The sequence below is a fragment of the Eretmochelys imbricata genome, chromosome 3 (genome assembly GCF_965152235.1).
Source record: "Eretmochelys imbricata isolate rEreImb1 chromosome 3, rEreImb1.hap1, whole genome shotgun sequence".
Lineage (NCBI taxonomy): Eukaryota > Metazoa > Chordata > Testudines > Cheloniidae > Eretmochelys > Eretmochelys imbricata.
This window is the reverse complement of record NC_135574.1, coordinates 8,550,788-8,573,653: the sequence shown is the minus strand read 5'-3', so window position 1 is coordinate 8,573,653 and position 22,866 is coordinate 8,550,788. Positions and strand designations below refer to the sequence as shown.

Here is a 22,866-nt window from a genome sequence, read left to right as displayed (position 1 = left end):
GCTCTGAAATATCTGTCTTGTCTCCTCAAAGAATTTCATTTTCTGAATGGTGGATATAATGCAAGAAGACTGAATCTTGTGATCCTTTGGTCTCATAATGACATTTATTAAAAATCAAAACAAAAATCTCAAGATTTACCCTCAAACATTTTTATCACCCTTATTTGGGGCCATAATAAAACCAAATGTGGAGTCCTCTTCTTAGTAAATAATTCTTTTATTCAACCAAAAAAAAGATTTTGAGTCTAATAACCCTGATTTCTTGCATGTATATATGGGAAAGGTGTGGGAGGAGGGAACCTGTTCTCTTGTGCATGGTCGAGGTGGGATGGGAGGGAAAGCATGTTGGATGCCCAGCAGAGGGAGCTAAGTATGCAACAGCTCTATATGGTGTGTGTGCGCAAATGGAAGGCACTGGTGGCCACTAGCATGTCATGATACATGCAAATTACATGATCCAGAAATTAGGAAGTGACAATTATCTAGAGAATCCTAATTCAGTTGAACTTGGTTCTACTAGTAAAAAGGGAAACTTGCTTTGCAAAATATTACAACCTGTTTAAAAAAATGGATTGTACATTTAGAATAGAATATGACTCTGAAGATAAGGTTCCACTGGGCCTTGGTAAAACATGCAAAACAGTTCATAGAATATCATAGAATAGAATATCAGGGTTGGAAGGGACCTCAGGAGGTCATCTAGTCCAACCCCCTGCTCCAAGCAAGACAAATCCCCAACTAAATCATCCCAGCCAGGGCTCTGTCAAGCCTGACCTTAAAAACTCCTAAGGAAGGAGATTCCACCACCTCCCTAGGTAACCCATTCCAGTGCTTCACCACCCTCCTAGTAAAAAAGTTTTTCCTAATATCCAACCTAAACCTCCCCCACTGCAAGTTCAAGAGAGGTGGCAGTTTCTCAAAGACACATTATTAGGGACACAAGAGCAAACTATCCCACTGCGTAGGAAAGAAAGAAAGTATGGCAAGAGACCACCCTGGCTTAACCAGGAGATCATTAATGATCTGAAACTCAAAAAAGAACCCTATAAAAAATAGAAACTAGGTCAAATTACAAAGAATGAAAAAAACAAATAAGTTTGTAGGGACAAAATTAGAAAGGCTAAGGCACAAAACGAGACTAAACTAGCTAGAGACATAAAGGGTAACAAGAAAACATTCTACAAATACATTAGAAGCAAGAGGAAGTCCAAGGACAGAGTAGTTCCGTTACTTAGTGAAGGGGGAAAAACAATAACAGAAAATGTGGAAATGGCAGAAGTGTTAAATGACTTTTTTGTTTCAGTTTTCACCAAGAAAGTTAGTAGCAGTTGGACATCTAACATAGTGAATGCCAGTGAAAGTGAGGTAGGATCAGAGGCTAAAATAGGGAAAGAAAAAGTTAACAATTACTTAGTCAAGTTAGAGGTCTTCAAATCACCAGGATGTGATGAAATACATCTTAGAATACTCAAGGAGCTGACTGAGGGAGGTATGTGAGCCATTAGCAATTATCTTCAAAAAGTCATGGAAGCGGGGGAGATTCCGGAGGATTGGAAAACGGTAAATATAGTGCCCAGCAAAAAAAGGGGAATAAGGACAACCTGGGGAATTACAGACCAGTCAGCATAACTTCAGTACCCGGAAAGATAAGGGAGCAAATAATTAAGTTATCAATTTGCAAATACCTGGAGGATAATAAGGTGATAAATAACAGTCAGCATGGATTTGTCAAGAACAATCAAACCAACCTGATGGCTTTCTTTGACAGGGTAACAAGCCTTGTGAATAGGGGAGAAGCTGTAGATGTGGTATATCTTGACTTTAGTAAGGCTTTTGATACTGTCTCACATGACCTTCTCATAAACAAACTAGTGAAATACAACCTAGATGGGGCTACTATAAGGTGGGTGCATAGCTGGTTGGAAAATGGTTCCCAGAGAATAGTTATCAGTGGTTCACAGTCATGCTGGAAGTGCATAACAAGTGGAGTCCCTCAGGGATCAGTTCTGGGTCCGGTTTTGTTCAATATCTTCATCAGTGATTTAGATAATGGCATAGAAAGTACAGTTATAAAGTTTGCGGACAAGCTGGGAGGGGTTGCAAGTGCTTTGGAGGATAGGATTATAATTCAAAATGATCAGGACAAACTGGAGAAATGGTCTGAACTAAATAGGATGAAATTCAATAAGGACAAATGTAAAGTACTCCACTTAGGAAAGAACAATCAGTTGCACACCTACAAAATGGGACATGACTGCCAAGGAAGTAGTACTGCAGAAAGGAATCTGGGGATCATAGCAGATCACAAGCTAAATATAAGTCAACAGTGTAACACTATTGCAAGAAAGCAAACGTCATTCTGGGATGTATTAGCAGGCATGTAAGCAAGGCACAAGAAGTAATTCTTCCACCCTCCCTCACACTGATTAGGCCTCAACTGGAGTATTGTGTCTAGAAATCATGACCTATGAGGGAAGATTGGAAAAAATTGGGTTTGTTTAATCTGGAGAAGAAAAGACTGAGAGGGGACATCATAACAGTTTTCAAGCACATAAAAGGTTGTTACAAGGAGGAAGGGGAAAAATTGTTCTCCTTAACCTCTGATGATAGGTCAAGAAGCAATGGTCTTAAATTGCAGCAAGGGTGATTTAGGCTGGACATTAGGGAAAAACTTCCGAACTGTCAGGGTAGTTAAGCACTGGAATAAATTGCCTAGGAAGGTTGTGGAATCTGAGTCATTAGAGATTTTTAAGGGCAGGTTAGACAAACACCTGACAGGGATGGTCTAGATCAGAGGCGGGCAAACTACAGCCCCTGGGACCATGCTGCCCGGCTCTTGAGCTCCCGTCCCCTCCCGCACACCCTCAGTTCGCCTTGCCGCCAGCGCTCTGGGCGGCAGGGCTGCGAGCTCCTGCTGGGCAGTGAGGCTGCAAGAGCCCCTGGTGTAGTGTATTAAATTGCTCCCCGAAAGAATGTGCTACTTATGGTGTACTACTTAAGGCTGCCAGTCCTGGTGCTCTGAGCAGCATGGTAAAGGAAAGGGGGTCCTGAAGGGCAGTCAGGGGACAGGGAGCAGGGGGCGGTTGGATAGGCATGGGAGTCCTGGGGGGCCTGTCAGCAAGCTGGGGTGTGGATAGGCTTTGGGACAGTCAGGGGACAGGGAGCAGGGGGGGTTGGATAGGGGGTGGGGTCCTGGGGTGGCAGTTAGGGGCGGGGGCTCCTGAGAGGGAGTAGTCAGGGGACAAGGCGCAGGGAGGGTTGGATGGGGTGGGGTTTCTGAGGGGGTCAGTCCAGGGGCGGGAAGTGGGAGGGGGCGGATAGGGGGTGGGGACGGGGACCAGGCTGTTTAGGGAGGCACAGCCTTCCCTACCCAGCCCTCCATACAGTTTCAGAACCCCGATGTGGCCCTCAGGCCAAAAAGTTTGCCCACCCCTGGTCTAGATAATACTTAGTGCTGCCTTCAGTGCAGGCCACTGGACCAGATGACCTCTCGAGGTCCTTTCCAGTCCTGTGATTATATGAGTTCTTGGGTGGGCACGGCTTTTCACTTCATGCTCTTCCTAGCATCCTACAAGCAGTTGTGCTGGAATAATTTGTATTGTAGGGATGCTGAGAGCCATTGAACCAAACTATAAACCATGTATATATGGAAAACATTTCAAGCCAGGGGGTGCGGCAGAACCCCCAGCAGCCCTAGTTCTAGCACCTATACCTACAAATAGGGCAAGAATTACTTTAGCAGGGTGTTTGTAGAACAAAGGAAGTTTTCAGAAAACCTATGACCTTCTTTTTTACTCCCAAAAGTTAGTTGTTCAATGACACCTAGTGGTGACTTCCAGCTGGTTCAGCCAAAGCATTTTATCTACAAATATTTCAAGGCAGACTAGTCTTCTTTTATCAAGACATTTGTGTTAAAGTAACTGTTTAATAATTTTTAGCCTCCCAGTTGAGCAAGATGTTCTTTTAACAAACTGACTTTCTTTTGTGTTATGCTTGACTGTTTCCATTAAAATTGTTTACTGATTTAAAACATGCTTTTCTCTTTTTCCTTCCTCTAGATTAAAATACTTCAGGCTACCGGTTTGCCTCAGCATCTTTCCAACTTTGTGTTCTGCAAATACACTTTCTGGGATCAGCTGGAGCCAGTTACAGTTGCCCCTGAGATGGACCCCTCTTTATCTCCCATCAGCAAGGAGCCACAGTGTATGGTTGTCTTCGATCACTGCAATGTAATTTTTGTTTTATTTATGATTGCAATTGCAGACAGGCAAAGCAAGATAGTTAAATTAGTCTGCCACTGGTCTAGTCAGTTTCTTTACTAAACTTTGAATCATTACAGTAGAACCTCTTAGTTAGGAACACCTCAGGAATGGAGGTTGTTTGTAACTCTGAAATGTTCGTAACTCTGAACAAAACATTAGGGTTGTTCTTTCAAAAGGTTACAGCTGAACATTGACTTAATACAGCTTTGAAACTTTATTATGCAGAAGAAAAATGCTGCTTTTAACCATCTTAATTTAAGTGAAACAAGCACAAGAACAGTTTCTTCACCTTGTCAAATCATTTTTAAGCGTTCCCTTTATTTTTTTAGTACTTTACATTTAACACAGTACTGGACTGTATTTGCTTTTTTTTTCCTCTCTGCTGCTGCCTGATTGCGTACTTCTGGTTCCAAATGAGGTGTGTGACAGATCGTTTAGTTCCTAACTCTGAGATTATACTATATGGTCATTTATAGTAACTTAATACAGTCACTGAATTTGTAGTCTTTCACCTGCAAGCTGTTTTTATAAGCACCGTTTACTCTACCAAAAATATCACGTAGAACAATAAAATGAACTAATAATAAAGGAAAATAGAAGAGACTGTATGAGAGATGTGCAAGAGATCAGACTAGATGATTATGATGGTCTCTTCTGGCTTTAATGTCTGAAAGTTTGTGTGTTTGAGTTTGCCTGTCTGGAATGAGTTCAGGCCTCTTCAATTCAGGGTGTCTTCAATTCCCATCCTGGCCCTTCCACTGATTTACTGTGGCACTGGGCAAGTTACTTAACTTCTCTTAGTTTCCTTGTCTGTAACATGGAAGGATTTTGTGAGGACTGGTTAACATTTGTAAAGTGGTTTGAGGAAGGATGTTCTTTTGGTTTACGGCACTGGACTGAGATTTGAGCGTTTTGAGTTCAATTCTCAGCTCTGCCACGGACTCCCCCTGTCAGTTTGGGCAATTGGTTCTTTACCTATTTACCATTGTGGGCCGCATTAATGTGTTACCTGGGCCGCAGGTTGAGAACCACAGCACGCCTTCCCAACTCCCCCCTTATCCCCCACCTCCACCGACTGCAATGCTCAGCACCTCCTGCCCAGAGACCCCTCCACAGAATAGGGCCAGGAGCAGAGCCCTCGTCAGGGGGCCAGGTGGCAGCTCCAACCCTGGACCCAGCTGTGGGGTAGGGCAGCCAGGCGGCAGCCCAGAGCCAGCAGCCGTGAACCCTTGCCATGTGGGGCCGGCCAGCGACCCTGACCCCGCTGCAAGGGCCTTGCAGCCTTTAGCACACAGCTAGTCCGCAGCTGTGTGCTAATTGGGCCGCATGCAGGCCATGGGTTGAGAACCGCTAGGTAAGTCAGATCATTTCTCTGCCTGGCTTCTGCATCTGAAAAATAGGGGTAATAACGCTTCCTTTCTCACACCTTCTTTGTCTTATTAATTTAGATTTTAAGCTCTTGGGGTCAGGGACTGGTTTACTACATGTACATGTAGCATCTAATACAATAGGTTTCAACCTCTTCTGTAGGTTCTAGGTGCTTCAGCAGGTACTACTATATACAAATAGTTTGACCGGGGAAAGCACTAGAGAAGTGCCAAGTATTCATTTTTACCATATACAGAAACTGAATGGAATTTGCAGGTAGAAGTAGGTACAAAAATCAGGACACATCAGCCTAGTGCTTCTGAGTGAAGAACCTTAAATGCCAGTGTCAAAAGCCTTTGATTTATGCAAAAAAAGCAGTCAGTGAAATAATAGACTTGGATGAATGGGATTATGTAGCTTGCCTGATCTAGAGTTCAACTTATATAGTGTATCAAACTAGTTAAGTCGTCAAACTGGGAAAGAGCCCTCTTGTACTAAGTGCTTTGCCATAAATATGTCCATTGATGAGCTCCTTTGTGAGAAGAGAGTAGCATGCAGAGTGAAAGCAAAAAGTCACCTCCAAAAGCGTGTGTAGAATGGGGGGTTATTAATTTAGAAGGAATCTATGAGCACAAAGAATTAAAGGTGTTAACATGACCCTGTAACTGTCCAACAGTAAACAGTTTTAAATGAGTTTTGGGGTTTGGTATACAGAGACCACAGCCACTTAATACGTTGGCAAACACATAATTAAAAATCTTTTTAACCTTTTATTGAAGGTACAGTGGGGAAAAAAAGGGGAAACGGTTAAAGCATTTGAAATGTTAAGTATTAAATAAGGCTTTCATCTTAACATCTCTTGTTCACTGTCCCTTTAGTTGGAGAGAGTTCTCACCAAGTTTTGTAAGACTCTTAGTTGGTAACTGTCCTTTTCAGGGAAAAGAGAAGTTAGTTGAGATGTCATTGCTGTTAAAATCCAATCCTGTTTCCTAAAAGACCAAACAAGACAGCAGACACGTGCAAGGAGAAGAACAGCAAAGATAGAAAATGCAACTTCTGCCTCACTTGCAACCTCTCTGCTGGAAAAACATAGACACAGCACACGATCTTATCAGCCACTCTGAGACCTGGCAATCTTGTATCAGCACTAGGCTAATTAGGGCATTGCATTTAGCTGCCTTTCTGGTAACGGGCTTACAGCAAAGTATACAGTTTTGGCCAGCTAAGCCAGACTCTTATTAAACAAAAGAAAGAGAGAGGAAAAAGAAGTAATAAGGTAGAGAAGTAAAAGAATACATTGAGAGGGAGGAGACAAAATCTCATATTCCATGTGGTGTTTGGGGTGTAGTTGGACCTGGTGGGTATGGCAGTGTCATCTGGATCCCGCTCTGGCCCAGACTGGTCAAGACATCTTTCAGGATTAGGATGACGAAGGCACAGAGGTATCACTCTGGACCCTAGGGCCCTGGGAAACAGAGTGGGCATCAGTTGTGGTGATGAAGCTTGCTCCTTCGCCTTCTCTTCTCTTTCAGTCAGCCAGCATTGCAGTAGTTAGCTTTGCCTTTCAGCCTCTTTTTGAGGCCCCTAAAGGTACTGATGGGTGGAACAGCCTATCCCCTCATTATTTTTGTTTACCAATTGGGCCTAATTTCTAATGCAACAGTTTTGGTCTGTTGACTTCTGGTTGCACACTTTTCTTGCTTACAAGTCGGGACCTTAGCACGGTCCTTGATTTATATCAGTAGGCTGTTTGGACTAATGCAGTGTTTCTGTTGCCCTTATGCACCTTTCCCCATCAACATTTATTGTTGAAGGTTATTGTGACGTTTTGTGAACTTTCACTCACTTTTCACAGTTGAGTTCACCATTAGGGTAAATTGGTAGGTCCAATTATCACAATAGTTAACAACGTACTCTTTTTAATGTTTAACTAGTTTTGTCATTTCCACATAGGAGTTTTCTGTAAATATTTCTGAAGACTTCATGGAGCATCTTTCTGAAGGGGCTTTGGCAATTGAAGTGTATGGACACAAGCAAAGCGATCCTCGCAAAAACTCAGCCGTGTGGGATTTGGGAATAATTCAAGCCAAAACACGAAGCCTTCGTGACAGGTAACTGCAGGGAGCAAACTCCTCCCACACAGTTTAAAATGCAGCCTCCCGGGCCCGGTCAATTTTTCTAGATTCTAGAGTGGGTTGGGGACCAGCAGTCAAATCCTGGGTTGAGTAGAAATGAATCTGCTGTTCGGATCTTTGTAACCCTCTGTGCTCACTGCAAAACCATCATGCAGGTTGGTAATGTAGGTAAAAATTATTGATAAATGCTCATTCATATTGTTTTGATTTAAAAGAAGAAAAACCTGAGAAATAAGACTGGATAATGTCCATATTATTTAGGCAACACCATAAATGTATGTATGGTTCTTTACAAAGAAACAAACGATAGTGGGGCTGATTTAACTGTAACTCTGAAATCAATGGACGGGAGAATTTCTTTGGTTACCTACCGACGTATTGGAGATCAGTCCATGTCATGAAGCGTTTACGATCTAAGGACCTGCTCCCACTTTCATTGGAGACAACTGTGGTTTTGCCATTGACTTTAGTGGGAACAGAATAGGACTGTACGTTAAGACATGACGTGGGAAGGCAACAAACACTGGGAAAAATAAGGAGAAGGGAGAACCGACATGGGGGTTACAAAATTTCCTACTTCCAAAATTCAAGTTGATGAGACGAGCCCTTTTGCACATTGCCCTGTTCTTGATTTTTAATGGGGCAATTAACAAAGCCTTTGTAAGCTGGCCCATTAGGTTTTGATAGGTGTTCTTGATGGACAAGAGACCATCCCTCCTCATTAGGTTCACAATTTCAAAGCAAACTTTTTTTTAGTTACAAAGCAAAAACTTAAATATTACCTTATAGCATGTGATAAAGAAATTCTAAATGAGATGAATGTATGCTGCAATTTCCAAGCATCAGAGTAACAGCCGTGTTAGTCTGTATTCGCAAAAAGAAAAGGAGTACTTGTGGCACCTTAGAGACTAACCAATTTATTTGAGCGATGAAGTGAGCTGTAGCTCACGAAAGCTCATGCTCAAATAAATTGGTTAGTCTCTAAGGTGCCACAAGTACTCCTTTTCTTATTTCCAAGCATGTCATTTCATAAAGTCTAAACCAGTGGTTCTCAACCTATTTACCACTTTGGGCCACATATGCTGCTCTCTGTGTGTTATGTGGGCTGCATCCGCATCCATATATATATTATTTGTATGGCCCTGAGGAAGTCACATGGGCCGCAGCTGTGTGCCGATGGGCCACGAGTTGAGAACCATTGGTCTAAACACATGGTTATAAATCCAGTACCCATCTTTACTAACACTCAGGTGAACCAAAATGGTTTCCAGCAATGAATTTGTCAGTGCTGGCCTGAGGCCTAGAGCCTTGGCAAGACCTGGAACATGATCTGCCAGTGTCATACATGGGTCTTGCAGAATAAGTTTGTTCTTTTCAGTTTAGGGTTTTCAAAGAAGGAAGGAATAATTTTATAGGCTTTGTGGAAGAAGTGCATTTTAGGGGTAAACTTGAGGGAAGAGAGGATGTTAGTGATGGAGAAAGTGAGGATGGGTGCCACATGAAACCAGAATATCCTTAATTCTGCCCTTGGTAATGCTGGTTCAACTGCACTGAAGTCAGTGGGATTAGATGGGTATAACAGAGAGCAGAATTTGACCTTGATGTTTAATTGGCACTCGTTCTGATATGAAACTAGTATGAAGAGGTCTTGTGTCTACAAAAGTTCTAGGCCAAAGTGTCATCACTAGTTGTTAGCTCAGAAGTAGCAACAGGTAACTAAAAACTTTTTCCTGGCATAAATGACACTTGATGAAAAGTATCTCCCCTTCCCCTGCCTGTGATCTTTGCAAATACTGAGCAGAGTCATGTAGCTTGGCTCAGCAATTTAAAAAAAAAAAAAAAAACGCAAGAGAGAAGAGGGAGAAAAAGTAAATTGTGAAATGGTATTTGGCATGTTTTCCAGATGGAGTGAGGTAACCCGAAAAGTGGAGCTCTGGGTTCAGATTCTGGAACTTAATGAGAATGGGGAGTACTGTCCAGTTGAGGTGATTCCCGCCAAGGACGTAAACACTGGTGGCATCTTTCAGCTCAGACAGGTAAGATGGCAGCTGCAGGAGTCATAGAATCATAGAAGGTTAGAGTTGGAAGGGACCTCAGGAGGTCATCTAGTCCAACCGCCTCCTCCTCAAAGCAGGACCAATCCCCAATTTTTGCCCCAGATCCCTAAATGGCCCCCTCAAGGATTGAACTCACAACCCTGGGTTTAGCAGGTCAATGCTCAAACCAGTGAGCTATCCCTCCCCCCATCATCTGTGAAAGGAGACCGGCTTTAACATTCTGAAGGAGCAGGGAATCTTGTATGTTGTACAGGTTCATAGAGTTTTAATAGTGGTCTTATGACAAAGGAACCATTAAGCTTAGGCCCAGTATTCGATCAGCTTTAAAGCAGTTACAGTCTAGAGGGAAATACATTGGATACCTTTTATATTTTGAGGTCCTCTATTATCCATCAAACAGGCACAGTGTGGGTAACAGCAGCAGAAACTTTCTCCACACTCTTCTGCCAGTGTGCTTCAGCCCTTACATGGAGGGAACCACAGATGCTGGAGGATAGGTCATTCTCTATTGTCTACTTAGTGTTTTGGCCACTGTGCTGAGACTGTCAACTGAGGAACCAGTTGATGGGATATTGTTTAAAGATATGGAAACTGGACTGGATCAAATGCTCAAATCAAACTCCTCTCTCACAGGATGTAGAACAGCCATCAGAAAACAGCTTTTAGTTACTATCAGCCCAGGCAGAACTTGATCGAAAACCTGATGCCAAAGTTCCCATTATCTTACTGCTAATCCTCTTAGCCAGCTACTCCCCTGTTCTCTGGTTCCTGTACATTTAATATTTTAAAATATAGTCCACTGGTCAGAGAACTCTATAAAATTAGTATCTGTTAAATACACACTATACCTCCTGCACTCCCAAACTACTATGATTTCCGATTCTGCGGAGTGTACAGCAGGAGCTACCTAGCAAACACTGTTCCTAGAGCTGTGCTGACAACATCAGTGGAGAGGATTTACAACCAGGGAAGCCAGTCCCACAAAAAGTTAATTTCAGCAACATTTGCCAAATTACATTCTCTCCCCTCAAGTGTACAAAGTCAAAACAGATCAGGGGGAAATCCTATGTTCAGTGTGTTTGAGTATTTTTGTTAAACTGTGTCCTTTGAAAAGTTTTCATCAACAGCAAATTGTGGGCTCAGTGAATGTCCCACACTTTCTTGTGGATTTAGACCTTGCAGTAGAAGTGGTAGTTCTACCTAACCAATGTCATGTCTCACATGAGAACTTCCAGTACCACTTTCTATGTAGTGAACAATCACCAGATTCAAATTTACTATATATAAAGCCACCACCAGTAGAGGTCTCTGTCACTAAGTTTTCACAGTTCAAGACTTAGTTCTTCAAATTGTTCCCTTGTGAAGGGGCAGTCACGGCGAATCCAGGCTGAGGTGAAGTCTGTGCAGGAATCTGGGACCTTGCCTCTAATGGAAGAAGCCCTACTATCTGTTGGAGTTGGCTGTGCTCAAATAAGGCATGTCAAGTCACAAAAAGTTCATGAGACTCATCAGGTAAGTTCCTGTCTCATTAAGAGATCTTTAACAGGAAGAAAAAATGATCATTCAAAGACTTGCGGATGCACCTGGAAAGCTGTGGAAAGCTCTTTTTGGACAAATTCACTTCTGGAGCAACTCCACGGGCTGTAAATTACCTTACTCTGTGTGAAACAGTGACTTCTAAACACTGTTTTGACAATACTCTTTCAGTGAATATGGGTGGGTGAATCCAGATTCTGACTTTCTCTAGGAAATGCTACCAAAAAACCTTTCCTATTTGCCAAGGACTTCCACAATAATAGGAATGAGACTTGCAACACTAACACACACTTTTGCTTTACCCCCTTCCTCCTCTTTATTTTAAAATAACCCTACTAAATGAATAAAAACATAACCCCTTTTCAAGAAGAGTGTTTATACACCCTGTCACAGGGTGGCACAAAGAAAAGGAGGACTTGTGGCACCTTAGAGACTAACCAATTTATTTGAGCATAAGCTTTCGTGAGCTACAGCTCACTTCATCGGATGCTTCCCCTTGTCCCTATGCCCCGTGCTTGGGCTGGCCAAAGAAAGGGTCTCAGACGCCTCTTGCAGGTGCTTCACCCGTGTTCTTTTATTTACAGTGGCTGTACAGTCCCAATTCCCCCAACACCTGTCCCCACTCCGACCCCTCACTGGGTCCTCTGGCCTTTGAGGCTTGTGTCAGTCCGCAGACACAGTGCCTCAACCCTCCTACTTTCCTGCCTGGCTCGCCCCATTCCTGAGCTCTTCCCTGGGTTTATATGCCTTCCCAGTCATCAACCCAGCTGGTTCCACTAGACTCAGCAGATCACACTGAGCCTGCTCTCATTAGGGCCTGCAGCTGGGCTCTCTGCTAAGGGTCCTGGCCTATACACCCGGCCACCCTACAGGGAAGCCAGCTCTTTAGCAGGGCACCCAAAGGTTTTATACCTCTGCCCTGCGACATACCCCAAAAAGGTAGAAAAGCCAGACACTCAATGAAGTCTGCTAGGAACTTTGTTTTTGATAATTGATTTTACTTGGAAGACAGTTGGATACAACAACCATGGGCAGCAGTATCAAACCCTAAGAAATTATAATGTATCAATGGGGATTATACTTAAATAATGGCTAATTTGATTTTGGAAAAGTTTAAAATTAAAGGAGCAAAACTTCAGTTACTTATTTTGAGTTTTAGGAGAGCAGATATGTATGCTGCTTTTGCCTTTTAAAATCACCCTAACGCCCCTTGTCATCAGTTGGAAGTTCAGTGTGGGTGGGAATGAATGAATGGGCTTGTGACATAGCAGCTGCCTCAGTTTCCCCACTTTGGTTGAATGTCTCTTCACAGTGGTCCTCCAGCTCCCAGCAATGTTGGTTGACTTAATGCTTCAGCTAAACTTTACTGCAGGAGAGTCTTCTTTCACTTCTTTGTCCCATAACTAAACTGAGCAGGCTCCCAAATCTATCTCAAAGCTCAACACTGGGGCGACAGCTAACAAGGTAGAGGTGGTCTGAGCCCAACTCCCTTAAAAAGCCACTCCATCCTGTGACCAGGCCTTAAAGCTTTTAGTTTTACAATTTTTTTGAAAGCTATAATCCACAAAATTAAATAACCTTTTTTTATTAAAGTGACATAACCATCTACTTTAAACTTCTGGGTTCTTGGTCTACATATCTGCAACTCTAGTTTGTTTATCTTTCATGTGTATCAAATTTTCTAAAGACCTTGAAACTAAGAAAACGTATGCCTTTTTAATTTTAACGTTCACTTACATAAAATTTGCTTTTGTTACTTAACTCATCACTGGAGTTCCCCATTATCCCTTAAGTAGCTAGATAAATATTTACCCAGTGAGACTGTAAGTATAGGAATGAATTTCCAAAAAATTTTTGGAAATCCTTTGCTTTTTTTTCTTTTTCTTCATTCAGTGAATGGTGCTTTGTGTCTCACTCCTGATTGCCATCGTGATGATACTTTCTAGCAAGGGGCCCAGTTTGATGTAGGTCATTTTGATGAAAGGTTCTGTGTCCCATCAGAAAGGACTGAAAATCAAAGTGTCAGAGCTTTTGTGGGGTGACTGCTACTGTGACTTTTGTTTTAACTTTTTGGTTTTAGAATGGGTTTAATATGTTAACATTTTCCCCCACTAAATGGCTTGCCTTTAAAGCTTACCTTAAAACTAACCTTTTGTCAAACTTTGGTTTCCCATGCTTGCTATAACAATTCCTACCTCTTACTAAAAAGGCAGTAGGTTCTCTCTTTAGTCCTATCATGTATCCATCAGAATGGATAGATTGCAAGTGCCTTTTCACTGTAATTATTCGTTCTTATTTAAACCACTCAAGTGTTTTGGCAGTCATTTCTTGGCAATTAGATGTAGTGATTAGAATCCTTTATTAATGGAGTTTTCCTTTAATTGTTATATAAGCTATGAAAATACATTCCAGTTGTTTATACTAAGTGATATAAATCCTCAATTACAATACCCTTCCAAACAAGATTTATAATGGAAAAGTAAGTAGTGAGTGCAAGTGGCGCTGCTATTCACTATTAAAACTGTAAAGCTGGTCTACCAGCTTCTGTCCCCAGTGTACTACATTGCTGGACATTTTAATCAGAATTACACATACAGATGGTAATATTTTAACCATAAATATTGCTTTTGCACGTAATGTATTTTCTAGTATAAAAGCATATATGAATGATTTTGATTGTTTTTTTTTGGGGTTTTTTTTTTTTTTTTGCCTAGGAAGGAGAGGATGATATGGACAGTTATCAGGTAAATACAACAACATTTATCTTACTTCAAATATTTATATTTGTAGATCAGATTGCCTGGTCTAATTTTCAATATTAGATAGACATCCAACATTGTACATCCCACTATATGAGGCATGAATATCTAAAACGTCACTGTCCCGAAGACTGTAAAATCTCACACACATTTTTACACTATATAATATCTGACCCAGAATTAAGAGGCATTTTTCTCTCTGAAAGAATGGGACACATTAATGTATGTTTCCTGAACAAGGCATAGTTACTTTCATTTTATCTATTTTCTGACATGCTTCCCCTCTGTATCTACAGCCAGTGGATTAGGGTTTGCTGTGCTCAGAGCAGTCATAGGTATAATGTTTAAGATGCATAGAAACAAAATATTTCCCACTATTTTATGTTATGAACATGGTTTGTATTGGACTTGGGAATAAAATATTGGCTAGTGATCAAAACGGTCCTACTACTCAGGACAGGGATTCTATTCCTAGGACCACCACTCACTGTGACTTTGAGCTAGGTATTTAATATCTGGTTTGACTTCCCCCCTGTAAAATGGGGATATTTTTTTTAACTTCACAGAGTTGTTGGTGTGGTATAATATTTATGATACATTGTCATTAAAAGTACACAGGAGTACTTTTCAAAAAACATCTGATGCTCATTGTTGCTGTTACCAGTAGCATAAGCATATAAGGATAACAACAAGAGATCCTGTGTTTAATTTTGTCTTTGGAGGGCTGGAGAGGGTTCTAGGTGCATTTCTACAAGAATATAGATGTTCAAAACCATGCAGGTTACGGTTTGCTTCAGTCCTTTTCTCTTGATTGATTAAATGCCTAACGAAGGAGAAGAAATGTGTTAGGGAAGTCTTTGGGGGGTGGTACAATAATAGGATGAAATTAGGCAAGGGGGAATTCACATGGAATGTCAGGAACAATATCTTACCAAAAATAGCATGGCCCCAATCCGGCATTATCCTCTATGCTACAGCCCACCCATAATGCAGGATTGAATCCTTAGACTGGAACTCTGTAAGACAAGGACTGGTTCTTACTATGCGTTTGTAAAGCACTTAGGATTAGAGCCCCCATCTGTGCTGATTGTCGTTTCCAGGCCCTGCCGCAATATTAGTGTTAACAATAAAGTAAGGCTGTGGGACAGTCTAAATCCTGTAAATTTCTTATTTCCACGTTTTTGTTGCCTAAATGAGTAGTAGGGAATATAAGATAACTGGAGAGAGAGACTTGCCAGATCAAGTCAAGACTTGCAAGGGTGGGGCATAGTCCAGTCAGTGGATGTGACTGAATGTGAGGAACAATTCTGTAATAAAGGAGAATAATGGGTAAACTAGATGACTTAATGGAGATCTCTTCCATATATCATTTCTATAGTTATCAGAGCACTAATTCAGGGGGAAAAGTGGCCAGAAATAAAAAGTATGAGCAGATAGATTGAAAGCTACTTATGTTTTCAAATGGGAAACATTGGTTTTCTTGGATCAGTACTTACACAACTTGCTTCATTTACATAGGACAGGGATTTGGAGAGACTGCGTCGGAAATGGCTGAACGTATTGACAAAACGTCAGGAATACCTAGATCAACAGCTGCAAAAACTCGTCAGCAAACCTGGTAGGTGAAACATTATTGGAATGGGAGGGGTGAGGGTGTATATCGTTTTTTTTGGTAATGTGTGTGAAATTAAGTAGCAAGGGGAAGGAATAACTGAATCTCTGAAATCGTCCGTTTGGGGAGAATAATGAGAATAAGATTCTGACATGCACTCAAGTCACAAATAGAGAGCTCTATAGAGAAAATCTGTGTATACTTACAGAGTAATAGGTGTTTTTATTGAAACTGCCAGCAGGGTGACTAGATGAGGTGTTTTTTGTTTTGTTTTTTTAATTAAAGTCAGTGGGCCACTAACCTGTGGGTTGAGGCCACCAATACGTATCACGAAAGCTGCAATAGAAAAAATGCTGCCTGTCATTCTGACGGACTGTCCTACTTTTCCAGATAAAACAGAAGATGATGCAGATCGGGAGGCACAACTGTTAGAGATGAGGCTCACTCTTACTGAAGAAAGGAATGCTGTAATGGTTCCTTCTGCTGGCAGTGGGATCCCTGGAGCTCCAGCAGAGTGGTATGAATGTTACTATATGCCACAGTGGATATAAAAATGATGGGCAGCCTGTTCCTGGCTTAGATTGCTGCCATTTTCTGCGTCACCAAATGTGGGTTATGTACATCATATGACAAAAGTGGTTAAATTAGGAGTGTTAGTATGAATTAATTTCTTGGTCTCAATAATTGAAACCCAGAAACACTCCTTAGTAAATGATACTGTTATTGACCAAAATGTAATTATAAAACCTTTGGGAAAAAAAATTCATATTTACCATTGCACTTAGCATTTAAAAAAAACAATTAGCTAATATGTTAATTATGTCGTTCCTTCACTTAAAAGGCTGCTCAGTCATAATAAAACTCCAGGAGCAGTGTGCTTCTTACTTAAGCACGGAGTCTGTTTAGTCAGCAGGTGTTGCACATAATTTTCTAAATATTAAGAACAATAAATTACACTGGACTGAGATTGCCATACTATAGCAGCTGTAGGTAACAACTGCAGTAAAGGATGCAAAACAGTTTCTATTCTAAGCCCCCGTATTCACTTGCTTCTAACTTGGGCTGAAGTTTTCTGTGCTTGGTCTCTACCCAAAGGTAAGCTTTTGGAGGAAAAGCTGATCAGCATTTGAGTTGTTTGGAGAGGGAGCATGGCAGTGAAGAAGGGGACACGATATATTGTGCAGAGTGTGAGAGAACCTCTAACCACACTTGCTGACTAGATCCTGTTTGTTTGGCTTTTAAGTTGAACTTTGTTAAAACCAATGCTTTTGAACCACAGGAAAGTCCTCACTTCTTACTGAGGACTTCTTGTATGCCATCTTTTGAGTTAAAAAGCTGTGAATATTTGAAAACTCCATATTGAGCATGCACAGCAGAAAACAGTGTAGTTGTAAGATACATACTTCAGAAGAAATGTATTGTGAATGCATGTGCATCTAGGAAATGTGCAAAGGGTGATTCAAACAACTTACTAACTTTTTCTAATTTTTTTTTCTTACAAAGTCTTTCTAAAATGTGTTATAAATATAGGAAATTAAAGGGATAATATAGAATAAAGCATTAAGGTTGCACCGTTAAATCACAACATATCAGGAAATTTGAAAGTTAAAATGTAAACAGCAGTGTTAATTTGGACATGTTGCACATATGTACTACTTCCTATTCCTATTTTTCTTTTTGGGTGTTTAACAACCAGCATAATAGTTGTGCAATGTGGGAGAGTTAACCTTGCTTTTGGAACCTTAATATTTGCATTTCTTGACTTTTTGTGACTAACAGTCCAACCTTCAGTTGCATTACTAATGCAGAGGTTTTTGCATTAATATGTGTACATGTCAGTGTAAATAAAGAAACTTTAAATTTGCTAATAGGAGTTTAGAGGCAAGAAAACATTTCTGAAAGCAGAGGTCAAATGTAAGAATTTTGTGGGAACTAGTGTAAAAGAAGTACCAATTTAGTTTTAGTCCCTCTATACCTGCAGGAGTAAATTAAAATAAAGCCATTTGCCAAGGTTATCACTGGCTTGACCTACAATCGCAGCTGTGCAGAATGTATTATATTGTTGGCTTGTATCATAAGGTACGTGTGCTGGATAAATCTGCTTCAGTTTAAATGCCACCGTTGTCAATATCTTATATTTTAGGACTCCAGTGCCTGGTATGGAAACCCATATTCCAGTTGTTTTCCTTGACTTAAATGGTAAGAGAGGACAGAGAGCATTTGAAACAAACTTTGTCTAGCCAATAACATTATAGGAACTAAGAAGCAAACTAATAAAAAGAACGAATTCTTTGAGTGGCAGGTTTATTAATGTGAAAAGACTATGAGAACTACATTTATTTCATCCAACTATATTGTTTAATGCTCCAGAATACACAGCAATTACATACAGAATGAACAATACATTTTTATACTCCCTATGTTTTGTAGACCTTAAATAAGTGAAAAGACAGGAAGAAGGGAGATATAAAATAACAAAGGGAATAAAACTTAGAAGCTAACAATAAAAGCCAGTTGTAAATGCGGAATAATCATTCAAAAAGAATGGTTCTAGTGGAGTCCCACAGATCGTTGTTCTTGGCCAGTGCTCTTTAATATCTTTATCAAAGATCTGGAAAAAAAATGCTGAAAAAGTTTGCATATGACACAAATGAGTGGAATGGTAAGTGAGAGTGTGTGTGTTATGCAGAGTGATCTTTGTCTCTTGGTATACTGGGCTCACTTGTCTTTTAATACATCCAGATACAAGGTCATACATATAGGGACAAGGAATGCAGGCCACACCTACGGAATGGGGGACTGTATCCTGGAAAGGAGAGACTCTGAACAGGACTTAAAGGTCCTAGTGGATAACCAGTGGAACGTGAGCTACTAGTGTGATGATGTGGCTAAGAGAAGTTAACATTGTCCTTGGATGTATAAGCATCACTAAGAGTACAGAGGTGGTGTTATCTCTATATACAGCATTGCTGTGACCATTAGTGTGACACTGTGTCCACTTGGGGTGTCCACACGTTACAAAAATTTGGTGTTATCCTTTTTAAGGGTTCAGAAGAGAGTTACAAGAATGATTCTGGGAAAACTTCCTTATAGCGAGAGACTTCAGAAGCTCAGACTCTTAGCTTGCCAGGGAAAATGTTAGGAAGTTACTTGATCATGGTCTGTAGGTACATGGCAAGATTTCTGATTGTAGAGAGCCCTTTTAATTTAGCTGCAAAGGTAGAAAAAGATCCAGTGTCTAGAAGCTGAAGCTTGATAAACTCAAGACTATAAATATGGCACAGGATTTTCTTTTGTTTACAGTGAGAGGAATTAACCATTGTAACCACTTACCAAGGACTTAGTGGATTCTCTATCATGTGAAGTTTTAAAATCAACATTGGATGTCTTTCTAAAAGATGTATGGTCTAGGTCAACCAGAAGTTATGGGGCTTGATACAGGAATTATTGGATGAAATTATCTGGCCTTTGGTATGCAGAAGGTCAGACTGGATGATCATAATTGTCCTTTCTAGCCTGAAACTAGATGAAAATAAAATTGTGCTGGGATTTCGAAGGGAGTGGGGCACATAACTCTTAGGTTTCTTTGAAAATTCCAGCCTAGATGAATAGTAAACTCAAGGAATTTCCAAGGTGAGAAGTTTCTGATAAGGGATGTAAAGAGGGAGGGAGATAAACTGTTTCATATATAAAATATCACTGAATTAATATAAGCGTGCTTTGATATTGGCACTGGTAAGTACTAGAATGACTACCTAAGCTGAGGCCTTGCTCACATGACCACAGGTCGGTGATTGACCACACATAGCTCGACCAGAATTGTGTTTGAGAGCAGTTTTCCAACCTACGTTGGCTGTTAGCACAAGGAACACATTGTTTTTTAAATTGTTCCAGATGAAACTGCTATAGTTTCCTTGCCCTAGATAGCCCATATTGAAGTTCTAAACAAGGGTGTGACACAATCTGTAACCACATTAGCTGTTAAATTGTAACTGATTTTCTGTGACCAAGTCTGTAATGATTTCAAACATTGCTACAAGTCCCAGGGTACGAAGGACCTCATATAGCACGCTTCATACCAAAGGCTTCCAAAGCACAAGCACACTCCCTGTACAATGCAACACAACAGTTTCAGGCAAGGTAAAAAGGATACCCTATTGAAGTGAAACTATGGTGGAATTTTACATAGGTAGAAAGTAATTGTCCAAACTGGCATTTGGCCAGTAAACAAGAATTAATGTCACTACTCTTGTGCTGTTTTGAATGGAGTACAGTTCTTGTGTCTTTTAACATTTTTGAGTCTTCTGTGCTCCTAGCGGATGACTTTAGCTCTCAAGATAACCTTGATGACCCAGAACCTGGTGGATGGGATGCTACTCTCACTGGGGAAGAGGAAGAGGAATTCTTTGAATTGCAGATTGTAAAATACTATGAGAGTGAGGTAAGCAAAAGAACAGCCCAGAATGCTTAAGATCAGGAGTCTTCTCATCTTATTAACCTCTTCTTAACAGGGCTTGTCTACACAGGGAGTTATTCCAGAATAACTATTCCACTTCCAAAGTGGATTAAGATAATTCACAACAAGGCACTCTTTTATTCTAAAATAAAAGCATTCACACATGGAGTTAATCTGTTTTTAATTCATACCTTATCTATTTCTGGATTACCTTTCATGTGTAGGCAAACTCTTACCTAGACATCACAGGAGTGCATCTAGACTGACACATTAAGTATACAGCTCTTGTACTTTCTAAGGCTGATTGTTTTTAGAATTGTTTTCTAGGAATGGAATTTTATTATATTCCCCCAAAAAAACTACATTAAAGTGGAGTTGCAGTTGTTTAGGTGCCTTAACGGTGCATTTCCATTTCTTAGCATGTTTTGATTTATTTTCAGTATAACCTTAACTCTGAATTTCCTGGTTTTGTAATGCTTGGTTTTGGGATAATCGCAACATTCCTGTAAATTTCTTTTTTTAACCTTTAAGTTACTGGTACTTACTCTAAACTTTAACTCCAACTTAACACAGTTGTTTTTGTCTGGGAATTTCCTCAGACTTCTAAAATTATTAAAATTTTTCTGCATGCACTCTAAACAAGAAACCCAAAGAGAGTGCTACCATGTGATATTTCTAATTATTTGAAGATATTTCCATATTTTTATTTTTATTTTATGAGCAGGGAAATTCCTTTTCCCCTCTCAAGCCTCATAGGATTTCTGTATTTTACCAAATATTTTTAACACTGTTCAGGCAAAATATTTCTCAGCTGTCAAGCAAAAAAAAAAAAAAAGGGGGGGGTGTCTTTAAGTGAAGTATACTGAAATTTGTCTTCCAAAGACTCACATTGTAATCAGCTCTGCTCTTTCTGGAGTGTCTTCATAAGAGCAAAATGGAATGATCCTGTCCTCTTAAAAGTTATAGTCAAAAATCTAGGAGATTGGTAGCTCTTTTTCAAAGGGAAATGTCTTTGTGTTTAAAGAAGTCTCAGTTCTTCTTTGGGTGCTGATCCCTATGTGTGTTCAACACTTGGGTGCGCATGTCCCTGAGTCCATAAATTCTAACAAGCAATGTCGGTTGGCCTGCACATGCGCATTAATTCTCCTTTTGCTCCAGACCAAGGGCATAAGAGGAAGTATTGACCAACACCTCTCCAGTTCCTTCTTACCCATCGCATGCCCTGACTCAGAATTCCTGTGTCCACAGATTTCTCCAACTTTTCTATTTCGTAGCCTGTAAATAATTTTATAGTAGTTTAGTTAGTTAGTATAGCTTGTTCTTTCCCCATACCAGAGATGCTCTCCCCAAGATCCAGGGCTATGCCCAGAGCTTCAGGGTTCAAGAACTGTCTCTTGCCCTCACTCCTTCTCCACAAATCACAAATATTACAAATACTGTCTCTATTGCTTGGATAAGATGCACATTCCAGCAAAGTGCAGCATCTGTTGCTCGTTTCCACCGCAACCACGTGAAGCTCATGACCTTCACTTAAGGAAACACCTTATGAAGAAGGCGATGAGACCTCACTCTGATCCAGGCCACGGAGACACCCCCACACGCTGTACATTGGCTCTATCAGATGAGTAGTGCCCCCAACGTAATCTTAGAAGCAGAGTCTGCAAATGCTAAGCCCAAGGGCTCTTCTTCCACAGCTTCCCATAAGAGTAGGGGGCACTCTCACAGTTGCAAGGACAGATCCCTGTCGAGGTGTGTCCATAAGATATCCCTCCCAAAGCCCGTCCAGGCTGGGTGAGCCTTCGTTCGTGGATCCTATAGATCCAGGATTTTGGAGGACACAGTGTGCAAGAAAAAGGATCTGTCGCTGGCTCTGGCTTTGAAACACGAGGACTGACGTCTGCTGGTTCTGCCCAGAAGTGCTGGACCTGACTCTTCATTGGTACCAGCCCTCCCTTCAGAGGACAACCCAACTACAATTTCCCGGGACACGTCCGAACCATCGGTCCCGATCACTGGAACACCCAAAATGCCAGGACAACCAGACACCTACACGACACCAGAGGATATAGTCCTCCCTTACCCTCAGCCTCCTCTCTCCAGCCCAGTCCTCCAAAGGGAAATTGCCTCACTGGAGGACAAAACTGCTTTAGCACCACAACAATCATCCCCTCTCTAACCCATGGGCAGGAGCATCCACCCTCATATACTTTCCACCTCACCAATGAGGAGAGAGCAGTTATCAGACTCAGGTGAGTCAGGTACCCCAGCCAGTCCATCTCCTCCTAGAGTTCTGAGCCCTGATAGAGAGTCGAGGAGATCTGGATGTTATCCGGTGCGATGAGGTCTCTCCCATCTGATTGATCCCTCCTTTTGGCTTTATTGGGGCCCATGGAAACTCTGTGGCAGACACCCCAGATCCGTCCAGGAGTCATACAACACCTCTCCTCGGCACCCACCAGATCTGTCACAGTTCAAGGAGGAGGAGGACATTGATTCGGATCTGCCAGCACCAATGGGAATCTCATCTGAGCTCCAGCTGAAGCTGTCACTCCATCCTCACCATCTCTGCTGGACGACCATAGGCATACCAGGAGCTACTGCAGAGGATAACCAATGGCCTCCAGATACCACTGGAGGAGATCCATGATTTCCAGTACTATCTCCTGGATATTCGGTAGGCT

General features: G+C 41.2%; 1 protein-coding gene across 1 annotated transcript in view; it reads left to right on the top strand.

Moving 5' to 3' along the window:
- KIF13B (kinesin family member 13B) overlaps window positions 1-22,866 on the top strand; it is a 215,279-nt gene that overhangs the window by 140,757 nt on the left and 51,656 nt on the right. The window contains exons 22-30 of the mRNA XM_077812361.1: window positions 4,059-4,229; window positions 7,584-7,741; window positions 9,669-9,801; window positions 11,188-11,334; window positions 14,073-14,102; window positions 15,636-15,735; window positions 16,120-16,246; window positions 17,873-17,928; window positions 20,046-20,170. Of these exons, the coding sequence (XP_077668487.1) occupies window positions 4,059-4,229; window positions 7,584-7,741; window positions 9,669-9,801; window positions 11,188-11,334; window positions 14,073-14,102; window positions 15,636-15,735; window positions 16,120-16,246; window positions 17,873-17,928; window positions 20,046-20,170 (1,047 nt within the window). The remainder of the gene's footprint in view (window positions 1-4,058; window positions 4,230-7,583; window positions 7,742-9,668; window positions 9,802-11,187; window positions 11,335-14,072; window positions 14,103-15,635; window positions 15,736-16,119; window positions 16,247-17,872; window positions 17,929-20,045; window positions 20,171-22,866) is intronic.